Source organism: Hypomesus transpacificus, chromosome 2 (assembly GCF_021917145.1).
Source record: "Hypomesus transpacificus isolate Combined female chromosome 2, fHypTra1, whole genome shotgun sequence".
In the NCBI taxonomy this organism is placed as follows: domain Eukaryota; kingdom Metazoa; phylum Chordata; class Actinopteri; order Osmeriformes; family Osmeridae; genus Hypomesus; species Hypomesus transpacificus.
In genome coordinates, this window is record NC_061061.1 from 14,083,995 (window position 1) to 14,103,014 (window position 19,020).

A 19,020-nucleotide genomic window follows, 5' to 3' on the forward strand; every position below is an offset into this window, starting at 1 on the left:
AAAATAGTACTGTTATGATTGCTAATAGAGAAGAAAGTTAACTATAAAGACACATTTTTTTGATGACATGTTGCAACCAGTTTGGGAAAAAAAAGTTGTCTTAATAGGGATTGTTTGCACATTCCAGGGCTCAGTGTCAAACACATAACCAAAAACAGGCTCCTGAGAATTACAGACATACCACCCTGGGTGCATACTTGTGTGAGACTCTGGATTTTTTTGTCGTTATCAGTAAACTTTCTTTTAAAAAAGAGCAGCTTTGTTGCCCCAGCATGTTATACAGCATTTATTCTGGCATATGCTTTACATACTGTTAATACAGATTCCTTGGCTTAGCGATAAAAGCGTTGCATTGTTTTTGGTTTCCATGATCAGCATCGTTCACAGAAAGGGTTGGCATGTCCTTGTGGAGAGATAAATAACCAAAGTCCGTCATGTCGATTCTGTCACGGTTTGGCAAATAGATTTTGTAATGTAAGAATAGCAATCCCTAGCATGTTTGATGGTAGCATATCAAATAAAAAATGTAATACATGCATGCTTATACCTTTAACTTTTTGTGATTCAAATCACATTCTTTCGGGCCTACATATGTTTTGATTTCTTGAAAAAGTAATTGTCTTTTATTTCTATGCTTGTCATTATCCGATCTGTGTAGGTTTTCCTGAATCCTTTGTTCATATAATGCAACAAAAAAAGAGGAGCGAGTGCTTTGGAGGAATGCGCATCCTGCTAAGATCAGGTTGTTAATACCCACCCACATACTCCGATTAAACAATTTAAATAGATACTGTATTCTCTTTTACACACACACACACACACACACACACACACACACACACACACACAAACTCAAACAGTCCTCTTATCAAATGTTTTGTACACGTCAGATGGATCATACATCCTTTGACAAGGGATTAAATGTGCAAAGAAAAATATGTAGATAAACTGCATCTATAAGTCTGTACCCCTTTTTCAAAGCTCCCATCTATGCCTACACAATGCTCGGTTGGCTTACGATTCTAGTATGCCCTTCTCACTAGTTTATCTGACTACTACAGTAGCATAATCTCTGTTAGCCACTCTCATTAACTTCATACTCTTTCTGTCTGATGTGCTACCCTCGGACTAGTTCTGGTAGTAAACTAGTTACCCCCAGCCCCACTGCTAAACACATCGCAGAACATCCTCAACCTCTCCTCTCTTCCAGTGTAATAACACAAAGAGGGTACAAAGCCATCTTCAGTGTTCTCTCTCTCACAAATACACAACCCCGTCTTTCTAACTCTATTAATGGTTGATATGTTGCAATCCACGAGGCAGAAATTAGAGTTCTAATTATTCAGTCATGGGATGAGTGGCCAAAGCAACCAGTGACAGAAAAGTCATTTCTAAAGGGCCCTGCTGCAACTGATGCTAGTTGATTGTTCTATGACTAATTTGTTTTTGTAATTTGATAAAAGCAAGAGGGGATAACAGGCAAGGAGTTGATAAGAGGCCATCTCAGAAACCCCAGGATGCAATAATTATCTTTGAATCATTAATACAAGTTCCTGTGGGCAAACTGAAACTAGTCTTTGTCGCGTTAATCATGCCCGACTTCAACATGGCCCCACTGCTGCAGCAAAGGCTTTGGTGGCAACTTGGGTCAGTGACATCGACCCCATAAACGAAGGCCTCAAAACGATCGTCAAGCCAGTACCATCTCTTGATCGGAAATGTGTGTTTGTGAGGGTGCACGTTTGAAGAATGAGTTGTACCACGTACTGTACACCACACATGGTGGGAGTGGGCGTCAAGAGTTCCGATCTGCGAGTCTCCCGTGCAGCAGCAAAAATTGTCACGGTTTCATTTACGTTACTCTTTGACATGGCTGGAATAACCTAGAGACTTGTTGAGGAGAAACACCATATGTCTTACCGTCAGCAGACCTGAAGCAAGGACAATTTTGTCTAGTTCTATTTTAGATGGCTCCATGTGCTTATAAAATAATTAAGCACTTAGGAAACTTTAAAAAGTTCATTAAATTCTCTTGTCTCCCTCTTCATCTTCCAACCACAACACAACACATCAAGGAAATATAAAAAGGTTGAATGTGTGTGTTTACATTGTTTTACTTCTAATTTCAAAGCCACACTGATGGTATGAGGGACTAATAGAGGTTCAGATTTTGGTATAATAGTATAACAAGTCTAACTGTTGCACCACTCTTCATTTCTATTGACACTTTTCATCTTAGAGAGATTCAAGATATGCACACTCACTGTACTGTCATGCTGTCATATGTAAAATCTTTGACACATTTCCCAACAGACAACTAAATCCTATAGTCTTATTAGTACAGTGTTGTTTGTTTTTGTCTGATTCAAGATATGCACACTCACTGTACTGTCATGCTGTCATATGTCAATCTTTGACACATTTTCCAACAGAAAACTAAATCCTGTAGTCTTATTAGTACAGTGTTGTTTGTTTTTGTCGCCAAGATCAAAGGCAGAAAGCTTAAGGTTACCACTGACAACACTACCCTATGCTTTTTGTGTGCACACATTGTTTAAATGCATGTAGACCAATTTGTATTAGTAATCCAAATAAGCTTATTAATGCCCATTAAAGCATCACAAGTGGTAAGCATGAAGACATCACAACACCTACGTACTGACAGTGACGAGGCGGGTTCTGTTAGTCAAAATAAATTGAGCAATTTTTCAATGAAATGCTAAGCCAACAAAGATACATTTGTTCACGCCTTCTTTTTTAAAGGGTCTTGGCACAGTTAAGATCATTATTAATTAAAAGAAATCTCACATTTTTGCCATTGAGCATTGGGCAATTTTTTGAGTGAAGATTTGTAGAGTTAAGGGTAGATATCATTGTTGCCCTGTATATAAGCAGTATGTGTACAGGGATTAGAAGAAAATTATTGAATAATCTGAGCAATTTACTTGTAATGATGTCTTTCATTCTAGTGAATAGTCAAACATTGCAAGCAAGCACTATCTTTACAAAGGTGCATTGTTGAAGCCTGTGTTTACAAATCTCACTTTTGTAAGATGGCACCTTTATTTGCAAGATGTTGTGCTATAAATTGTTACTGTTACTTTTCTGTACCTTACTAATCAAAATCCTAAATCATGATATGAAATGGCAGAACACAGTCTTGATGCAGCCTTTAAACACTGAAAAATAATTTTACTCTCTCTGATAGAAAAACTGTATATGTTAATTGATAATCAGTAGTGTTGATTCAGTGGTGCATTCAGTGCAAATCTGTGCCCTTCTGGATGTCAGAGGGTTTTCACAGACATTTCTGTGCCAACCAAGCTGGCAGTGGCAGCACCTGTTGGCAGTGCCAAGGCCTGGCAGGGTTATCAATGCTCTCTGATGGTCCCCGACAATCACAGTAGAAATGACTGCGGTTTCTTGCGTCACGCCAAAGAAAAAGAGCATTTGCTTGTTTTCTGCATTTCCACCAAGACCAAAGGAGAGATTGCAAAAGGTAGGTATTTAAAACAGTTACACGGGCAAACACGTCAGTATGTGAAAGGTGTGATGTATTTAGTAATTTCATTATAGCATATATATTTACATGTATTCATTTAGCCAACGCTTTTCTTCAAAGCGATATACAAATAGATAAGTGATACATCTTGCTACAATGTTTTCATAAGCAACTGTATCAACATAATCAGGTGATGCTTATCTGTAGCATCTTTATAATCTTTAATAGTACTTCATAACATTGCAGCTACCTAAATCTGTGGACCCACGTTAAACCCACTTTTTGAGCTGCTTAAACAGTCCCCCAATTTCCTGTGAGAAACCGCACAGGACTGGAACACAGTCTTTCTGTGATGTCACAATACTAACACTTCCATCTGAGTTTCAGAACATGTTTACGATACCGTACTTCTGACACAACCTACCTTGTTTACTTCCGTCCCACCTTCCTTTAAATACTTTCATTAATCTGAAATAAAAAAAAGTACCTTTCTTTTGATCTGGGGAACTGACACAAGGGTATGAATAGTTTTACCAGAGGTTGATTGCTTCTCTAATCCTGTGTCTAAAGTGTAATTTATGAAGGATAGAACATATATTTCAAATCTAGTTATAGGTATGGAATCACCAAAGCACTCTCACATAATAGCAAACAGTGAGTGACAGACCCTGATCTAGCTCAACAGTCAAGTAGGCTATATACAAATTTGTGGGAGTTCATGAGAATCCAATTAGAAGAGTTGACCGTCCAACATTAATCTTTTCATCTGGCGTCTAACATCGTTTTTTTGTTAGCTAATCTTATAGTACTTTTTATTTTGCCTGTGTGACTAACTAAACAATAGGTTTGTTTTGTGTGAATCAAGATTATTCATCTTTGTGCATTATGACCTTGTAATGTTTAAGACTGCAGATTTTGGAGAACTTCTGTATAACCTATTGAGGTGGCCTAGACCCATTGTCTACCGTGCTTTCCCTATGTGGGGTTAATGCTATTGTTTGTAGAGGTAGGCCAACTCTCACTTCTCTTTTTGTCAGCTTCCTGTTTTGCAGTTTTTGTAACTGGAATGGCTTGTTTTGATCTTGACAATATGTATGATTCTGTCGATCGGTTATTGATCAGTACACATTAGCTGTCTCTCCTTTAATAGCCTACATATCCATTTACAAATGTGTTTGTATTTTTAAATTGAACACACAACTGATGAGACTTCTTTTACTGCATATCCATACATGTGCAGTGGATATTTGCCTGTCTCTTATTAGGGATACTTTAATAACTGCATGGCTATAAAACTATGCATATATTTTGGTAACTGGGACAAGTTGAAATGATACCTGTGTTAACGAGTTAGTGTGTGTGTGGAGCTGGAGCAGTGTCACAATTAAGGCCAGAATATCAGAAACACGGACAGGTAAAACATGAACTCTCTGCCAGTGAGTTACATACATTTTAAGGAAATGTTGATACACAACCTGTTCACTGTTATCTATGAAATCATAGTAATGTCAGATTTGGCATGAATAGACAAGCCCGGAGAGGAGAAAAAGTTAAGGATAATGATAATCATCACGTAAAATATGTTCATGTAATTTCATACAAACACGGAGGTCCGGGTCCAATATTATTGTTTGGACAATTACAGGCGAACACTGACGTAGAACATGACATTCAAAATGGCATGGGAGTTCTATTGTGTATTAGTATTTTATCATCTACAGGGTATCGGCCTATATTATTTTTTCAACAGTCTACGATCCTGGATGTGTGCTATTTTGTCCATTCGCATTGCCCCTTGAGTGTGTATGCGCCTGTGTGTAGCCTATGTGCGTGTGTTACTCAGTTATAAATGCAGAACCGCCTCACTCTAATCAAGCTGATTAAAAATTCCTGCGCGCACAGCCGGAAATCGCACCATCCTCTCTGTTTTCTCTCCACTTTTTACTTTATTTTCGGCTCTCTTCTTCGCCAGGACATCGGCAGTGGCGGGCGGCTTTCATAAACGACTCGACATGCGGTTTAAATCGGGTTGTTTGGGGGGTATTTCCTTCTGAGATGAGGAGGAGAAAGGGAAAGCACAGGCAGCGCCAGCACCAGCAAGGGGAGTGATGAGTCAATACAACTAATAATTTAATGGGCACACAGAGGAGGAAAGAGAAAGAAAGAGGAGCTTCGTCCGGACGCATATCAAATGAACAGACTGAACCTCTCCTTTTGCAAGCAGCTTGATCTATATTTTTTGCAATCCTTATCTGTTTTCGACATTGGAAAGTGAATGACACTTTTTTAAACCTGTTTGGGTTTCGCATATTGTTTCTTGATCGTTTCGAGCCCGGTCTACATGCGATATATGTCGAATATTTCAACAAAATATGATCGGACAGTAGGCTACAGCTCTTATCGTCCGGTATGCTTTAAACATAACACCCGGACTGATAGAACCAACGCTGACCTACGATAGTGCTATTCACGACTGCCTCTTTATCGTGGTGGATTCAGTGTGAACTAAAAAGAACTCGTTGCACTTGTAGGTTGACAAATAGGCATGCTCGAGACACTTATTTAGTTATTTTTAGGTTATGGTATCTTATTTTAGTCGGCAAGACGGAAAATGCGTTTTTTTACAACGTTTAACGAATCAGTTATGTAGCATAGCCTACATCATTATTGGACTTAATTGCTTATCAATGCATCCCAGTCTTTTCCGACTTGTCTTGTCTCAACCACACTCGGGTTGTTATTTTTGTCAGCGTGTCGCTTTTCGAAAGAAGAAGATAGACTGCATTTTAGTGTGTTTTAGAATCCCATATGCCATTCAGAACGCGAAAGCTGCAAACACTGAAGTTTTCTTTTACCTGGCAAAACTTGAAGAAGTCGACTTTCAACAAGACTGCATTACATGGTTTCGAGTGGTCACGTGCTGATTTCCAGGTTGGTCTTATTTGAAGGTCAATAAAACAGACCTATTACAACCATCTCTCGGTTTGGATTCTTATGCCCCCGATTTTGAGAATTTGATGCCTCGTTGCATATTATGAATGAGAGAGTTCACCATAGTTCGCGAACTGGTGGGGTGTGGGTGTAGATGGTTTCATTATGTTCGATGTATGTCTTAAACATACCATAAATACCCAATGCCCAGTGTGGAAATGTGTTGAAAAGATAATCTACCTCTGAAACATTACTTTGAAAAAAAGTATAAACTACAAATGGTGGTTGTTATGTTATGCCAGTTTAGGGTAGCTTTATTGAACCACTCTGTGGGACCTGCCTCTATGTTCCTCTCTTCTTCCTCACATCACGTTAACTTTCGGATGGCCTGTGATGAGTCAGAAACTATTATTTCTGTGTCTTCTAAACTTTTCACACTGGTGTAACTGTTTTAGCTGTTTACATATCTGACTGATTTCAAGGTTCCTCTCCCCAAACCTGTACAATTAGAATTATGCCAAACTAAGTTGCATGCCAGATTGTACATGTCACAGCAAATAATACTTTGCGAGTCCTGTACCTTTTGATTTCTCTTAACCCTCTGAGCTGTTTGGTAATTTGCTCAACTGATTCAGAATAAATATGTTCTCCACTTTTTCTCAGTGTTGTTCCCTCTCAGCCTTTACCATGGCAGGGACTAGTGCTGTGAACTACAGTAATCATCGGACTGGAATCTCTGTGCAGATGAATGTGTTTGCACAAAAATGAACTTATTTGCCCTCTGCATGGGAATCTGTAGTGGAACAGACAGATATACATAATACATATGTAGAAAAATTGAAACATAACGCTGGGTGAAAACATCTGAAGCGCTAAGGCCGAACAGAATTGACAGTTGGTTGTATCTGGCATGCTTCGGAGGCATTGAACTACTGAACAGAACAAAACATGAATTACATTATTTTATGGAGGGTTATAGTTATAACATTGCCCAAATCCTGTCAACTGACCCCCTGGTTATGGGCTCTCCTGTCTCCCTCTCAGGTGATAGTGAGCAGAGCTGCTGAGAATGATGGACCATCTCAGCGAGGCATGTCTGGGAAAGGAGAACTGTGACCTGGTCAACAGCATGGGGGACACCAAGGCCCCCCCTGCCAAGCTGGCTCGGCTGGAGCAGAACGGCAGTCCCCTGGGTCGGGCCCGGCTGGGCAGCACTGGAGCCAAGCTCTCTGGGGTGCCCTACAAACCTTCGGGACACCTCCTCAAGCCCTGCCACAAAAGGGGTGAGTAGCACTAGTCAGGGAGTTTGTTTGTTTGTGTGTATGTTTGTGTTGTTTATGTTGATGATGTGTTTGGTGAACATTAAATGTGCAATGTCATGTTTTTACAGTATATTGCATACAGCTTTGTTTTGAACCCTGTGCTTATCCTAAACTCCCAACCAATTTCACTGTACCTGAGTCATCTTGAAGCATTTACCAAGACATTACTTATACAGGGTCTGTTAGAGAAGGACTGATATTTTGCTGCATCGTCCCTGCTCCCCTTGTCGTTTGCTAAACGTTTCAGTCCTTAAAGTATTTAACATTTAAATAAACACAATACATAGCTTCCTCACACAGCTTCATCACATGCATGATATGATAGGTCCAAATGTACTTCATTACTTCTTGGAGGGAGCTGAAATCAGTCAAATATCTGTAGTATACAGATTTAGTATGAAGTTGACGTTTAGCTCTCAACATTCATCTGTTGGCCGCTCTGGCGTGACAGACCCAGGAAGTGGTTTGTTTTGTACAGTTGCACTCCTCCTCTGCACCTTCATATGTTAGGCTCAGAACATTGATATCTCACCTCCTTAAATCGTAATCCCTTTGGCCACCTGCGAAGCCGCAGTCCTCCCTGCGAGTGCATTTTCTGTGTTTCCACAGGAAATGGTATACAGAGTTTCAGAGGCGTCCGTTGCTGAAGTATTCACTGGGCCCACAGAGGGTTTTGTCTGAGCAGGACAATATTTACCATGGGCTCCTCTTGGCCCCCAGAAAACAAAGCCTGTATTGATACCCAAATAAACCTACACAGCAGTCTTTATTGTTAGATCTTTATCTATTAGGATCAGGGAGGAGAAAGCTGCCCTTCAGCACATTCCCTGGCATCTGTTAGTGATTACCCTATTTATTGATGGTTTGGGGGGGGGAAAGTCAAAGCAACTGTTATAACTGAGTAGTTTCCTAGAATATTACATGAATTTTCTTTGAAATAGCAAGTTTCCCCAACATTTTTTATACAAAAACTTTTGCAGACAATTTCAACAGCGTTTATTTTCAAAGCTAAATAGCATTGCCTGATATTTACACTGTAGCCAGAACACTTGTCAGTATTGACAAGGATTCTTCGTTTCACCAAACGACAGTGTGATGTTAACACAGACTAGTAAACCCAAGAGTGGAGTGAATGGTAGGGAATTGGAGTGGTGCATCATGAGTAAAACAAGGTTTGCATTTGATTCAGACTGTGTTTTGAGATCCATGACAATAACAAACCTCTTTCAAGCCAATAAGCGCTTTATGGAAAGTTAACCTTATGCTCTTTGCTTTTCCTATAAAATTATGTTGACTATGCTATCTAGAAAATACAGTACCATATCCCAGTCAATGACAACCATGACCAAGTCAATTATGTCCACAACCAATGACTCAAAGGCATGCAATAACAAACTGCATTCCCATTAATAATGCCATCAACCATAATCTGACTGGAAGCTTCCTTGGTGAATGAATAAAAGGCGTTATGTGACTGTATCAGCTGTGCTAAATGCAAAATTAATCCCCCCCATATTGAAGGTCACCATTTGTCATTTATGAGCCCCCGCTGTTTTGCGTCTCTCCAGGCAACATGCTCCCTGTGTTCTGCGTGGTGGAGCATTACGAGAGCCCCATCGAGTTTGACAGCAAGGAGGAGCATGCCGAGTTTGTGCTCGTCAGGAAAGACATGCTGTTCAACCAGCTTATTGAGATGGCCCTGCTGTCGCTGGGCTACTCTCACAGCTCGGCCGCTCAGGCCAAAGGTAAAGCAACAAGCATACAGACCTACAGACAGACGTGCACTGCTCTTTTGCTACCTCTCCCATTCAAGCACCCACTCAGTGACCAACACACAGACACACACACACACACAGAGACACACACTCCCTCAGCTGCTCAGCCGTCGTATACAACCCCAGCTGATCTGAAGGCCTGGTAACTTATCCTGACATTGATACTGGCCAGGAGATGCTCACGTCTCCCCAGGAGTCTCTCCGCCCCCTCGCTGTATCACACACACACACACACGCACGCACACACAAGCGCATACTCAGTGGGAGTGGGAGGGAAGTTGGGACCCATTGCTGCTAATTGCTCACCAACACACACATTCTGGCGCTATTTAAAGGTGTCGCTCAGAATGGCCTTTATTATAGGTTGTCCATCAAACAGCAGCACTCTTCATTCAAATATACGTTCTTCACTTTGTCCACCGACTGTCTCATATGTGGGCTCCTAATTCTCGAGACCAGTTTGTTAAAAAAAAAACTGGTTAAAAGCATCCAAAGACATTTCAATGTTTCATCACTCCATGTTTGGAACATTGAAAGCTGAAAAACAAGCACAATTCGAATTCCATCTGATATCAAACAACTTGTGATTTTCTGTAGCATAGGTCTTGCCCAAGCTGATGTGACCTGGGCTGAATACTTCTGTTCTACGACCACTGTCCAAGACATCCGATGCATGTTGACTATAACACTTATTTTCCCTCAAGACCCCTGTAAGCGGAACTTGTCACATGATGTTACATTCAATGTGTGCATGCGTGTGCTACAGGTCTGATCCAGGTGGGCAAGTGGAATCCGGTCCCGCTGTCTTATGTGACGGACGCGCCGGACGCCACCGTAGCAGACATGCTGCAGGATGTGTATCACGTGGTCACGCTGAAAATCCAGCTGCACAGGTAAGCTGTCCTCCCAGCCGACCCATCTCAGCCCCGCGCATACGTCACAGCTGAATACAGAGTTCACCATAAGACCCACACTGACCGGCACACGGTGTGCTTGGGAACTGTCGTCATGCGTGGCACTGTAAGCACAGCCGTGTTAAGATAATACACCTCATCTTATTAGATTGATGCCAATTACTGTCAGTCTGCGAAAGTTGTTTCACGGAATGAGAGAGAGAGAGGGGTACTGAGGCAGGGGGCTGTGACAACTACACGTCCACTCACAAACACACACGCATGTGTGAGCACACACGTTCTCACACACACACACACACACACACACACACACACGTATGCACTCACACAAACAGACAAACAAACACATAGCCCCAACCCTTTGCCACTGCAACCCCTTGAGAGCAGTTACCTCTCAGAGAGCAGGCAGGTTGTTCGCTCCCACTCTCCTTCCTGATTTTTCTGTCTCGCACGCCCATGCTACACTCACACAACAGCCAGGACACAGAAGGTTGTGTTTATTTCCGGCACGCTAGTCTGCCTGCATGGATAGCTGTCTATCTCAAACCCACCACCCCCCCCCCCCCCCCCCCCCCCCCACCCCTCCTCCCTCTCCCCAGAGGCTGCAGAGCTGCTACAGCAGTTTAAGGTGTTCTGGCAAACCCTCAACCATAGATGTGTGTGTAAGCCTTTGCGTGTGTGTGTGTATCTGAGCAGATGTTAGCCTCTACATTGGCATGCATCCTCATATCCTCTACCTTCTACTCACCCTCCATATCTGCTGTTTTGTCTGTACTGATATGTTCATACATGCACATCCTCGCTAAAACAGTCCCCTAACCACCGTCTTCAAAATGCCGGACACAAGCCGAGTGCACATTTAGCATGGCTATTTTACACCACAATTTGAAATATCCGTGCGAGATGAAAAATCGTCATGTCCTGTGCAAGTGAGGTGAGCACAGCTTGCACTTGATCAGACGACAAGATGCTTATCTAAAGCGAACAAGCACTCACACCAGAGACTAGCTTGGTTTGCTTTCTATATCATCTCATTAATAACGTCTCGTTTAAAGAAGGTCCCCATTCGGTTTTAGGCTTCATGCTAGCTTTGCTGTACCCTCACACACGTAAACCGTGCCACATATTCAAAACAATTATTAGTCCAAAGCGCACCAAATGTTAGTAAAATACCGCCTGTTTTTGTTTGCCGCATGTTGTTGTAATTTGCTTCCCACTGCTGCAGAAATCTAGCCAGTAACACCTTAAATTGTTTCGTCGAGCACATCGAGCCAGGAAGGTAGAAGTAACATGAAATAATAGTCGCCACATGCAGCTGATGTATAATTCATGCATCAATACAGCAGATGTGTTGTATAAAGTAATTAACTAATCAGAACAATCAGGAGAGAGAGGGGAGAGAGAGAGGGAGAGAGAGAGAGCAATCTCCAGATGCATCTGCTTGATGCGCCAAATGAAATCTGTCTGTCTTGAAGGGGCGCTTGCAGCAGGAAAAGCAAGCAGGCAAGGCCCCTGTGTGTGCTCATCTCTCTCTCTTTCTCTCTCTGCGTCCCTCTCTCTGGTTTTTTTCATTGCTCTCATTTGCTCATCGCCTTCTTGTTTGTTCTCCCCCTTCTCTCCCCAACTGCTCTCCTGCCGTCCTTCCTTTCATACCTATTCCTCTCTCTCCTCTCTCTCCTCCCTCCCTACCTCACTCCTCTCTCTCTTTCTCTCTCTCTCTCTCTCTCTCCCTATCTTCCCCCATTCTATTCCGTTTCACAGTTGTCCTAAACTGGAGGACCTACCACCAGAGCAGTGGACCCACTCTACAGTAAGAAATGCCCTCAAGGAGTTACTCAAAGACATGAACCAGAGCTCTCTGGCTAAAGAATGTCCCTTATCCCAGGTGCTGGAGCCCTCCACTAAATGTCTACCACTACTAGCTACCGTATTGACTGAACTACACTAGTGCCACATCCCTTTTTATCAAATGCCCCAAGTTTGATAGAGTGGACAAGAAAGAGCATCGCTATAGAATTTCCAATTGTAACTGCTATCTGCATATACAGTATCGATTATCTTTTATGTTGCTGTCTCTGCCTTCTTCCAAATGATAGGGCCAATCTGAAAAAAATTCTCTCACCTTATTTCATAGCCAGCCTTGAAATGTGTGTATTTAAATATATATGTATTTGGAGAACTGTCATTGCATTGCGTGATTGTATTCTCCCACAGCTGGAAAGGAAAACAGTTTATTGGGGATTGTACGAACTCCTCACTATATATCACAAGCTCGCAGTTCAGTAAGGAATGAAACTGCGATGTATCGTGTCACGCTAACCGACAGCAATGTGTGTGCACGTGAGCAATATGGAATCAGCTCTCCCTTATAGGCCACAGCGTGGTCTTCTGGAGGCCCTCTGTACGCTTATGTGTTTGTGTGTTTAGCCGGGCATGAGTGTGGTGATGATGTAAGGACTCCCAGGGTGCCATTCAGTCGGAGCATAGCCGGCGCTCCCTCCTCAGCCCCGTAATCACCCTGTTTACGGTCCATATGTGAACCGCTCCACCGTGCCACACTGGGGTCCATCCACCAGGGCGACCACACACACAAACACAGGCCGGTTTAAACGCAGGGCCGCAATCGTCCTCAATGTTATCTGCTTGATAACAGAAATATATTAGGGAGTCCAAGCTGCCTCTGTCTGTGTTGTGCAGTGTTTGAGGAGCCTTTATGATAGATGCGTAGCTCTTTGTTGTTGTTTCCCCTATGTGGCCGACGTGACGGCTATGTGACATCTGGAATACTGTGGGCTTTGCATTGTTCAACTCATGGATCGAGTCATGGAATAATCCTCGTCCAATTTGCATTTGTTTAGCATCTGTTAGTTGGGGTCAAGTGTTGCCCTGGTGTTGTCGCCTCACAATTTGACTGTACCTCAAGGTCTTTGATATGAATGTCCCCCGGGATGTTTGATAGGCAACAGGTGAGAGGCAGCAACACTCTTGAGCTTCAAGGGCTGTGGATAACCAATGGGGGTGGGAGGGGTTGGGGGTGGAAAGGGCGTGTCAGAAGGGCAGCGATGATTGGCACCTTTTATGGGATTAGTGTCTCCTTGATACTCCGGCGCGTAATCCCAAGAGAAAAAAAAGGTTAACAAACCAGAGAGTGAGAGAGCGAATGTGAGAGAGAGTGAGAGAGGAAAAAAAGTGTGTGTGTGTGTGAAAGAGAGCGATATAATTACCCCAGCTTAAAAGAAGGGGAGGGGGGTTACCTTGAAAAACAGCCCCTTTTTGTCCCTAGTCTTGTCAAACATTTAGTTTCATTCCTTTGTTGTGGGGAGTCATTCTTTGTGTTTCGCCTACAAATGCCACAAAGAGACTAGCCGAGAATAACGGAAGAAGGGAGGGAGCTTGGAGGTGAACCTGGAGAGAGACAGTGACAGCAAACAGTATTGTTCACGATACTCTATGGATACAGCGTCAAACGTAGTTCAGTTTCAGTCTCCTCAGATACATGTTGGAAGTGTAAAAGCAGGTCTCGCTCAAACTTACTGGTGTGTCCGGGAAACTCCTCCAGCATTTAGGAGGCCCGCTCAGCAGCTAGGAAGCAGGCTTAACCCCGCTTCTGATGAAACTATGGCAACAAAGGACCCCCGTCTCCCTTGTTGCCCCCACTCCCCCTCTTCCCACTCCCCCTCCTCCCACTCCCCCTCCTCACGCTCCCCCGCCTCCCTTTTTCCAGGCAGGCAACTTGACAGAGCAGCTGTTCTGTTGCATAGCAGCAAATAGCCATCAAATGCCATCTCCGAATGGGCCATAGCAACTGAGGCTGTCAGAGCTAAGGTTGTTGGGCCTCATTTTGTGTGTGTGTTTCTGTGTCTGTGGGTTAGGAAGCTGTAAGCATGTCGTGGGCTGTAAATGGCTGTAATTATGACGAGTTAGATATTAAGGAGAGAGAACTCATATTTAGGGAGGTGAAATGGGCATCCCCATACCCCTTCCCTGTACACAGTTTATCTGAAGATAGCTGATTGATTTTGAATCAGTGGAAAATGTCTGTGCTTCCGTACGTGTGTGTGGACACATTTACAACCCGGCTGTCAGGTGTCTTTTTCCCTTGACGAGGTTGGGGGAGAAGAGCAGAGTAGATGTTGGGGGCCGATAATGCCAAGCACGACATCCTGGACTCTGATAAGCTCCTGTGCTGCAGATGGCTATCACTTAAAGGGCCCAAACCAACACATCCTGGTGCCACACACACTACCTGTTGATGGCTGCTGGCAGAGGGCCCACGGGTGTGACGATGACGGCAGAGCTGGTTATCTGCCTGATTTGGTGTGTGTGTGCGCATGTGTGTTTGTGGACCTGTGTGGGTGCCTATGTGTGGATGTGCCGTGTGTTTTGTGCGAGGATTCAAACCACCGAGGCAACCACACACACACACATACAGACACACACACACAAATGCGCACACCCATCCCCCTGTGAGAGGAGGAGTGATGTATTGAGGGAGAGGGCTGATTAATGAGGTGCGTTTATTAGAACATCTGTGTCAAAGATGGCAAAGGAGCCAAGGCTGTGCCTCGGGTGAGCTCTGCCTAGCCCACATACTGTAAATAAAACACGCTAAGTTTGAAAAGGAATGTTCATTACGCTCATTATCCTGGATACTTGCATGAAACTTTCCAAGAAATAGTCATTTGACTGTTGGAAAACTGATACCGTTTTTGGAAGGTAAAAGTGTATTACTTGGAAAGTAATACACTGTAATACAACTGTAAGTGTATTACTTACCGTTTTCTTGGCGGTGCTGTAATAGGAGACTCCTACGTGTTGTATTTTGGGGTCAGGAGTTCAGTGTTCTGGTCTACTGTGGCATTCACTGCTTCCCGTCTTATACTCCCCAAGTGTCTGTGCTAAGGAGAAGACGGGGCTGCATTCGGCACTGTGCGATGCTGGCAGGAAGAGCTGTTGTGCCAGAAGGTTCCTCCAGTCCCCAAGTGCTCATATTAAAGAAATGATAAACACGGCATACCTGTAATTTGAAAACAGATGGTTTTCATCCTTTGAATATTTATAAAAATCAAAACAGCCCTTCGCCCTGGAAGCCAGTAAGGTGTTAAAACATTCATTTTAATGAAAAGGAAATCGCGCCTTTTTTATTTTTATGAAGTGCATTGTAAAGGAATATAGAAATATTAAAGCAAGTTGTTAGAAGGCAAGAGCACATACATAAGAGAGAGCAAGCTTCTATAACGGTTGAAGTTGTATCTATCAACATATTGTTATACAATATAAAACAGCCAGACTTTCACTTGTTGATATTTAACAACAGTTAATTAATTCAATATTACAATTTGCGTGCTTTTAAAAACAGTTCTATTCTTCTTGGTGGCATTTGTTATAAAGGGATAGGCCTGTTTACAATTTCAGTATTTTTGTTTGCATTTCACAGTCGGAAGTCAAGACCAGATTTGTGCATGACTTACTTTAAACGATTTTTTGCTAGAAATGTTTTATTCATTTTCACAATACCGAGTGTTAGTGCATGTTTCACAAGATTTGATGTATGTCCGTATATTCCAGATTGTGGATCCTGAAGGCTTTCTCTCTTTCCCCCTCTCTCTCTCTCTCTCTCTCTCTCTCTCTATCTCTCTCTCTCTCTCTCTCTCTCTCCATCCTTTCTATCTCTCTTTCTCTGTCTTTATGAATCTCTCTTTCAGAGTATGATTTCCTCCATTGTGAACAGCACTTACTATGCAAATGTGTCGGCGGCAAAGTGTCAGGAATTTGGGCGCTGGTATAAACATTTCAAGAAGACAAAAGATATGATGGGTAAGCAAAACGGAGGGGCGCAAAATGTTACGCTCACACTTTGTCTCATCACACCCACCTAATCAACATTCCAATACACTTCACCCCACCATGGTTTTTTTTGGCTCCTTGTTGCAGTAAATGTATATTTATCTCATCATCTATGGATGACACATTTCCCAGCTTATGTACACATTCATAGTTTGCTTTTTTGGTACATTCTAAGGCCATTTTAAGGCCCTTGGCTATACTTTTGTTTAGGTTACCATATATAAGATGGCAATTCTCCTGCTTTCATCAAGTTAGAAATCCAATAAAAAAGTTAACTTTCTGTAACAAGGCACCCTTTGTATCATCATAACTTACTAACTCTTCTGTAAACTAGGGTTCCCATAATTCAGATACTGTCACATATTTGCAGACACAAGTCTGATGTTTGTTTTGATAAAGGCAAGAAATGGTGAATGAATTATGCAGCAGTAATGAAATTGTTAAAACATCAGCTTTAATCATCTGTACCACAAACCCCACCATCCTAAGAAGCTAGTGCCCACTCTGATCAGTCAAGATATAATATGAGGACATTTTTAATATTTTCTCACTTTTTTCTCACTCTCTCTTACTTTTTCTGTAAGATAACACACTACTCACACCATAAATTTGCACCTACGTGCAACTTTTTCCCCCGGTTTTACTATCTCTCTGTATGTTGTAAATCCAATTTTAGGACACAAGTCACTTGTTTGAAAAAGTGCTATTTAAATTTCTGTGGTATATGGAGGGTACCATGGCCTCTCCTGTGCTTGAATCAGCCCTAGTCTAACACTGGTCCTCCCCTCTCTTATCCTTTACAAGCACATCTCACGAGCCTTAACCCTGTCTTTCCATGTGCCATGTTTGTCTTCTCCTATCTGTGTGTGTGTGCCCTCTGTGTGTGCCCGCGCAGGCATGCGCCAACCTTCCCAGCTAGAGGGCTACCTGGGGACGTGTGTCCTCCATGACAGCCCGCGTGCCAACACACTAGGTACGTCCCGTGGCTCTGCCTGACCGTCCGTGGGCACACACACACACAAACACACACAAACACACACACAATATACCATGCCACCCTGCTCCAGACTCGATCCCCCCCCCAAATCACCCCACAGGTGACTGCTCATTGCCTGCGGTGACACTTTCAACCTTAATATTGATGAAGAGAGGCTGCTCGCCATGCATGTTCACAAATGCCAGTGATGGCAAAGGGAGAATTGGGAAAATGCCAGCCTTAAGAGCTGATAAACCATGGTCTATCCTTTGTGTTTCACATCATCTAAGAGTACATATTTAATCACGTTCATTGAAGATATAGGTAATCCGTCATGTCTTGGGGTGATAAAGAAAAAAAATCCAATAGGAAACCTACATTGCAATGGGTTGAATACATTTTATTTTAAAACCAACAGCTAGATAAGTTTAGGTCCTTATGAAACCTAGCAAATTTGACCCCTCCTTATGAAGTACTAGTGCAGTAATCGGCACCTGTATTTGACACAGAACAGAGAGAGGCCTGTTTTGATGCCTCTCTCTCGCTCTTTCCCTTTCTCACTTTGCCTCAGCCCACATCCCCATTCCCATTGTGTGTTTAATCCAGGGATCTTTTGTGGCTGTATTCCACACAAGGACTCCCGCTTCTGTGGCTGTCTTTTCTCCAGGGCATGTCGTGCTTTTCTGTCACCCCCTTTTTTCAATTTGCATGGAAATGCTGTGTGTGTTTGTGAGCGTGCCCCCCAGCAGCTTGTGTATGTGTGTGTGCGCATGACTATGCGCACACGCACACACACAAGGAAGTAGAGACACACCATAGCGTCAAACCAGGGAATGCCGGGGATTATGGGAGAGATGTGATTATTACCACGTTTTTTTCTTCTTTTTTCTTTTTTTTAATCATTTGTTTCAACAAATACTGAATAGAGCACACTTGTTCAAGGGGTTTGTGTTCAGAGACAGTTAAGAAACACGGCTATACTCAGATTATTGTGGGTATTTTTGGAGGAATTCCATGTGCAGTATTTAATCTTTTATCTGGTGCTGAAATATTCAGCTCTTTGGAGATTCTTCCCTGTTAACACCAATTTGTGCTTTTCTGAATCTCTTTTTTGTGGAGGCTGTGCACACTGTACAATTTTGACTGTAAATGTTGTTATTTCTTTAAGACAGCAGTCTCTTGGTTGAGTGCATGTGAATGTAATTGCACTTGGAACTCTTAGAAACTCAGAACTTTGAACTCTGAGTAAACATCAACAACCCCTTTTGCCACAAATAGTACCAAAATACTGCGATGCAATGCATTCATTTTCCCCAAAGGTCCAAACTGCAGTTTTTCCCTTCTGCCATACACTGCCTTGTCTTTTTTACCCCTCCAGACAGTCCCCCAAAAATGTCATATTGGTTAGATGGTGTACCTTGTTTTAGAATTTGGTCTGAAAGAACGATTCAAGATTATCAGGCACAGGTCTACATATACACACAAACACCCACACACTCACTTCTTCTCATGCAAACCTTGGTTAGACACTCCAGGCTTGTTTCTAGTGCTCACATGATTGGGCGACCGACATGAACTAATTTCTAGAGCTGCCCTAGCTGTGGGAAGTTTCAGGTCACACAAAAGGGCCTTCATCCTCGGCCTCCATCAGGGAGGTTATGAAAGTGTCTGGACAGCCAGGTCTGACACCAAACAGAAGGACACCAGTTATCTCAGTAGTGGTGAGGGGGGAGGTTTTGCCTGATGATATGCA

At 42.7% G+C, this 19,020-nt stretch overlaps 1 protein-coding gene across 4 annotated transcripts in view; it reads left to right on the plus strand.

Annotated features, from left to right (window-relative positions):
- Window positions 1–19,020, plus strand: part of LOC124472250 (DNA-binding protein SATB1) — a 44,367-nt gene that overhangs the window by 3,731 nt on the left and 21,616 nt on the right. For 2 of the 4 annotated variants that reach the window (XM_047027004.1, XM_047027020.1), the window contains exons 2-7: window positions 7,478–7,716; window positions 9,324–9,500; window positions 10,297–10,423; window positions 12,206–12,329; window positions 16,150–16,261; window positions 17,187–17,264. In XM_047027004.1, coding sequence (XP_046882960.1) covers window positions 7,503–7,716; window positions 9,324–9,500; window positions 10,297–10,423; window positions 12,206–12,329; window positions 16,150–16,261; window positions 17,187–17,264 — 832 coding nt within the window. In that variant the 5' untranslated portion in view covers window positions 7,478–7,502. Of the gene's footprint in view, window positions 1–5,325; window positions 6,434–7,477; window positions 7,717–9,323; window positions 9,501–10,296; window positions 10,424–12,205; window positions 12,330–16,149; window positions 16,262–17,186; window positions 17,265–19,020 lie in introns of those variants that run through there. The other 2 variants (XM_047027012.1, XM_047027029.1) reach the window with 2 other exon arrangements.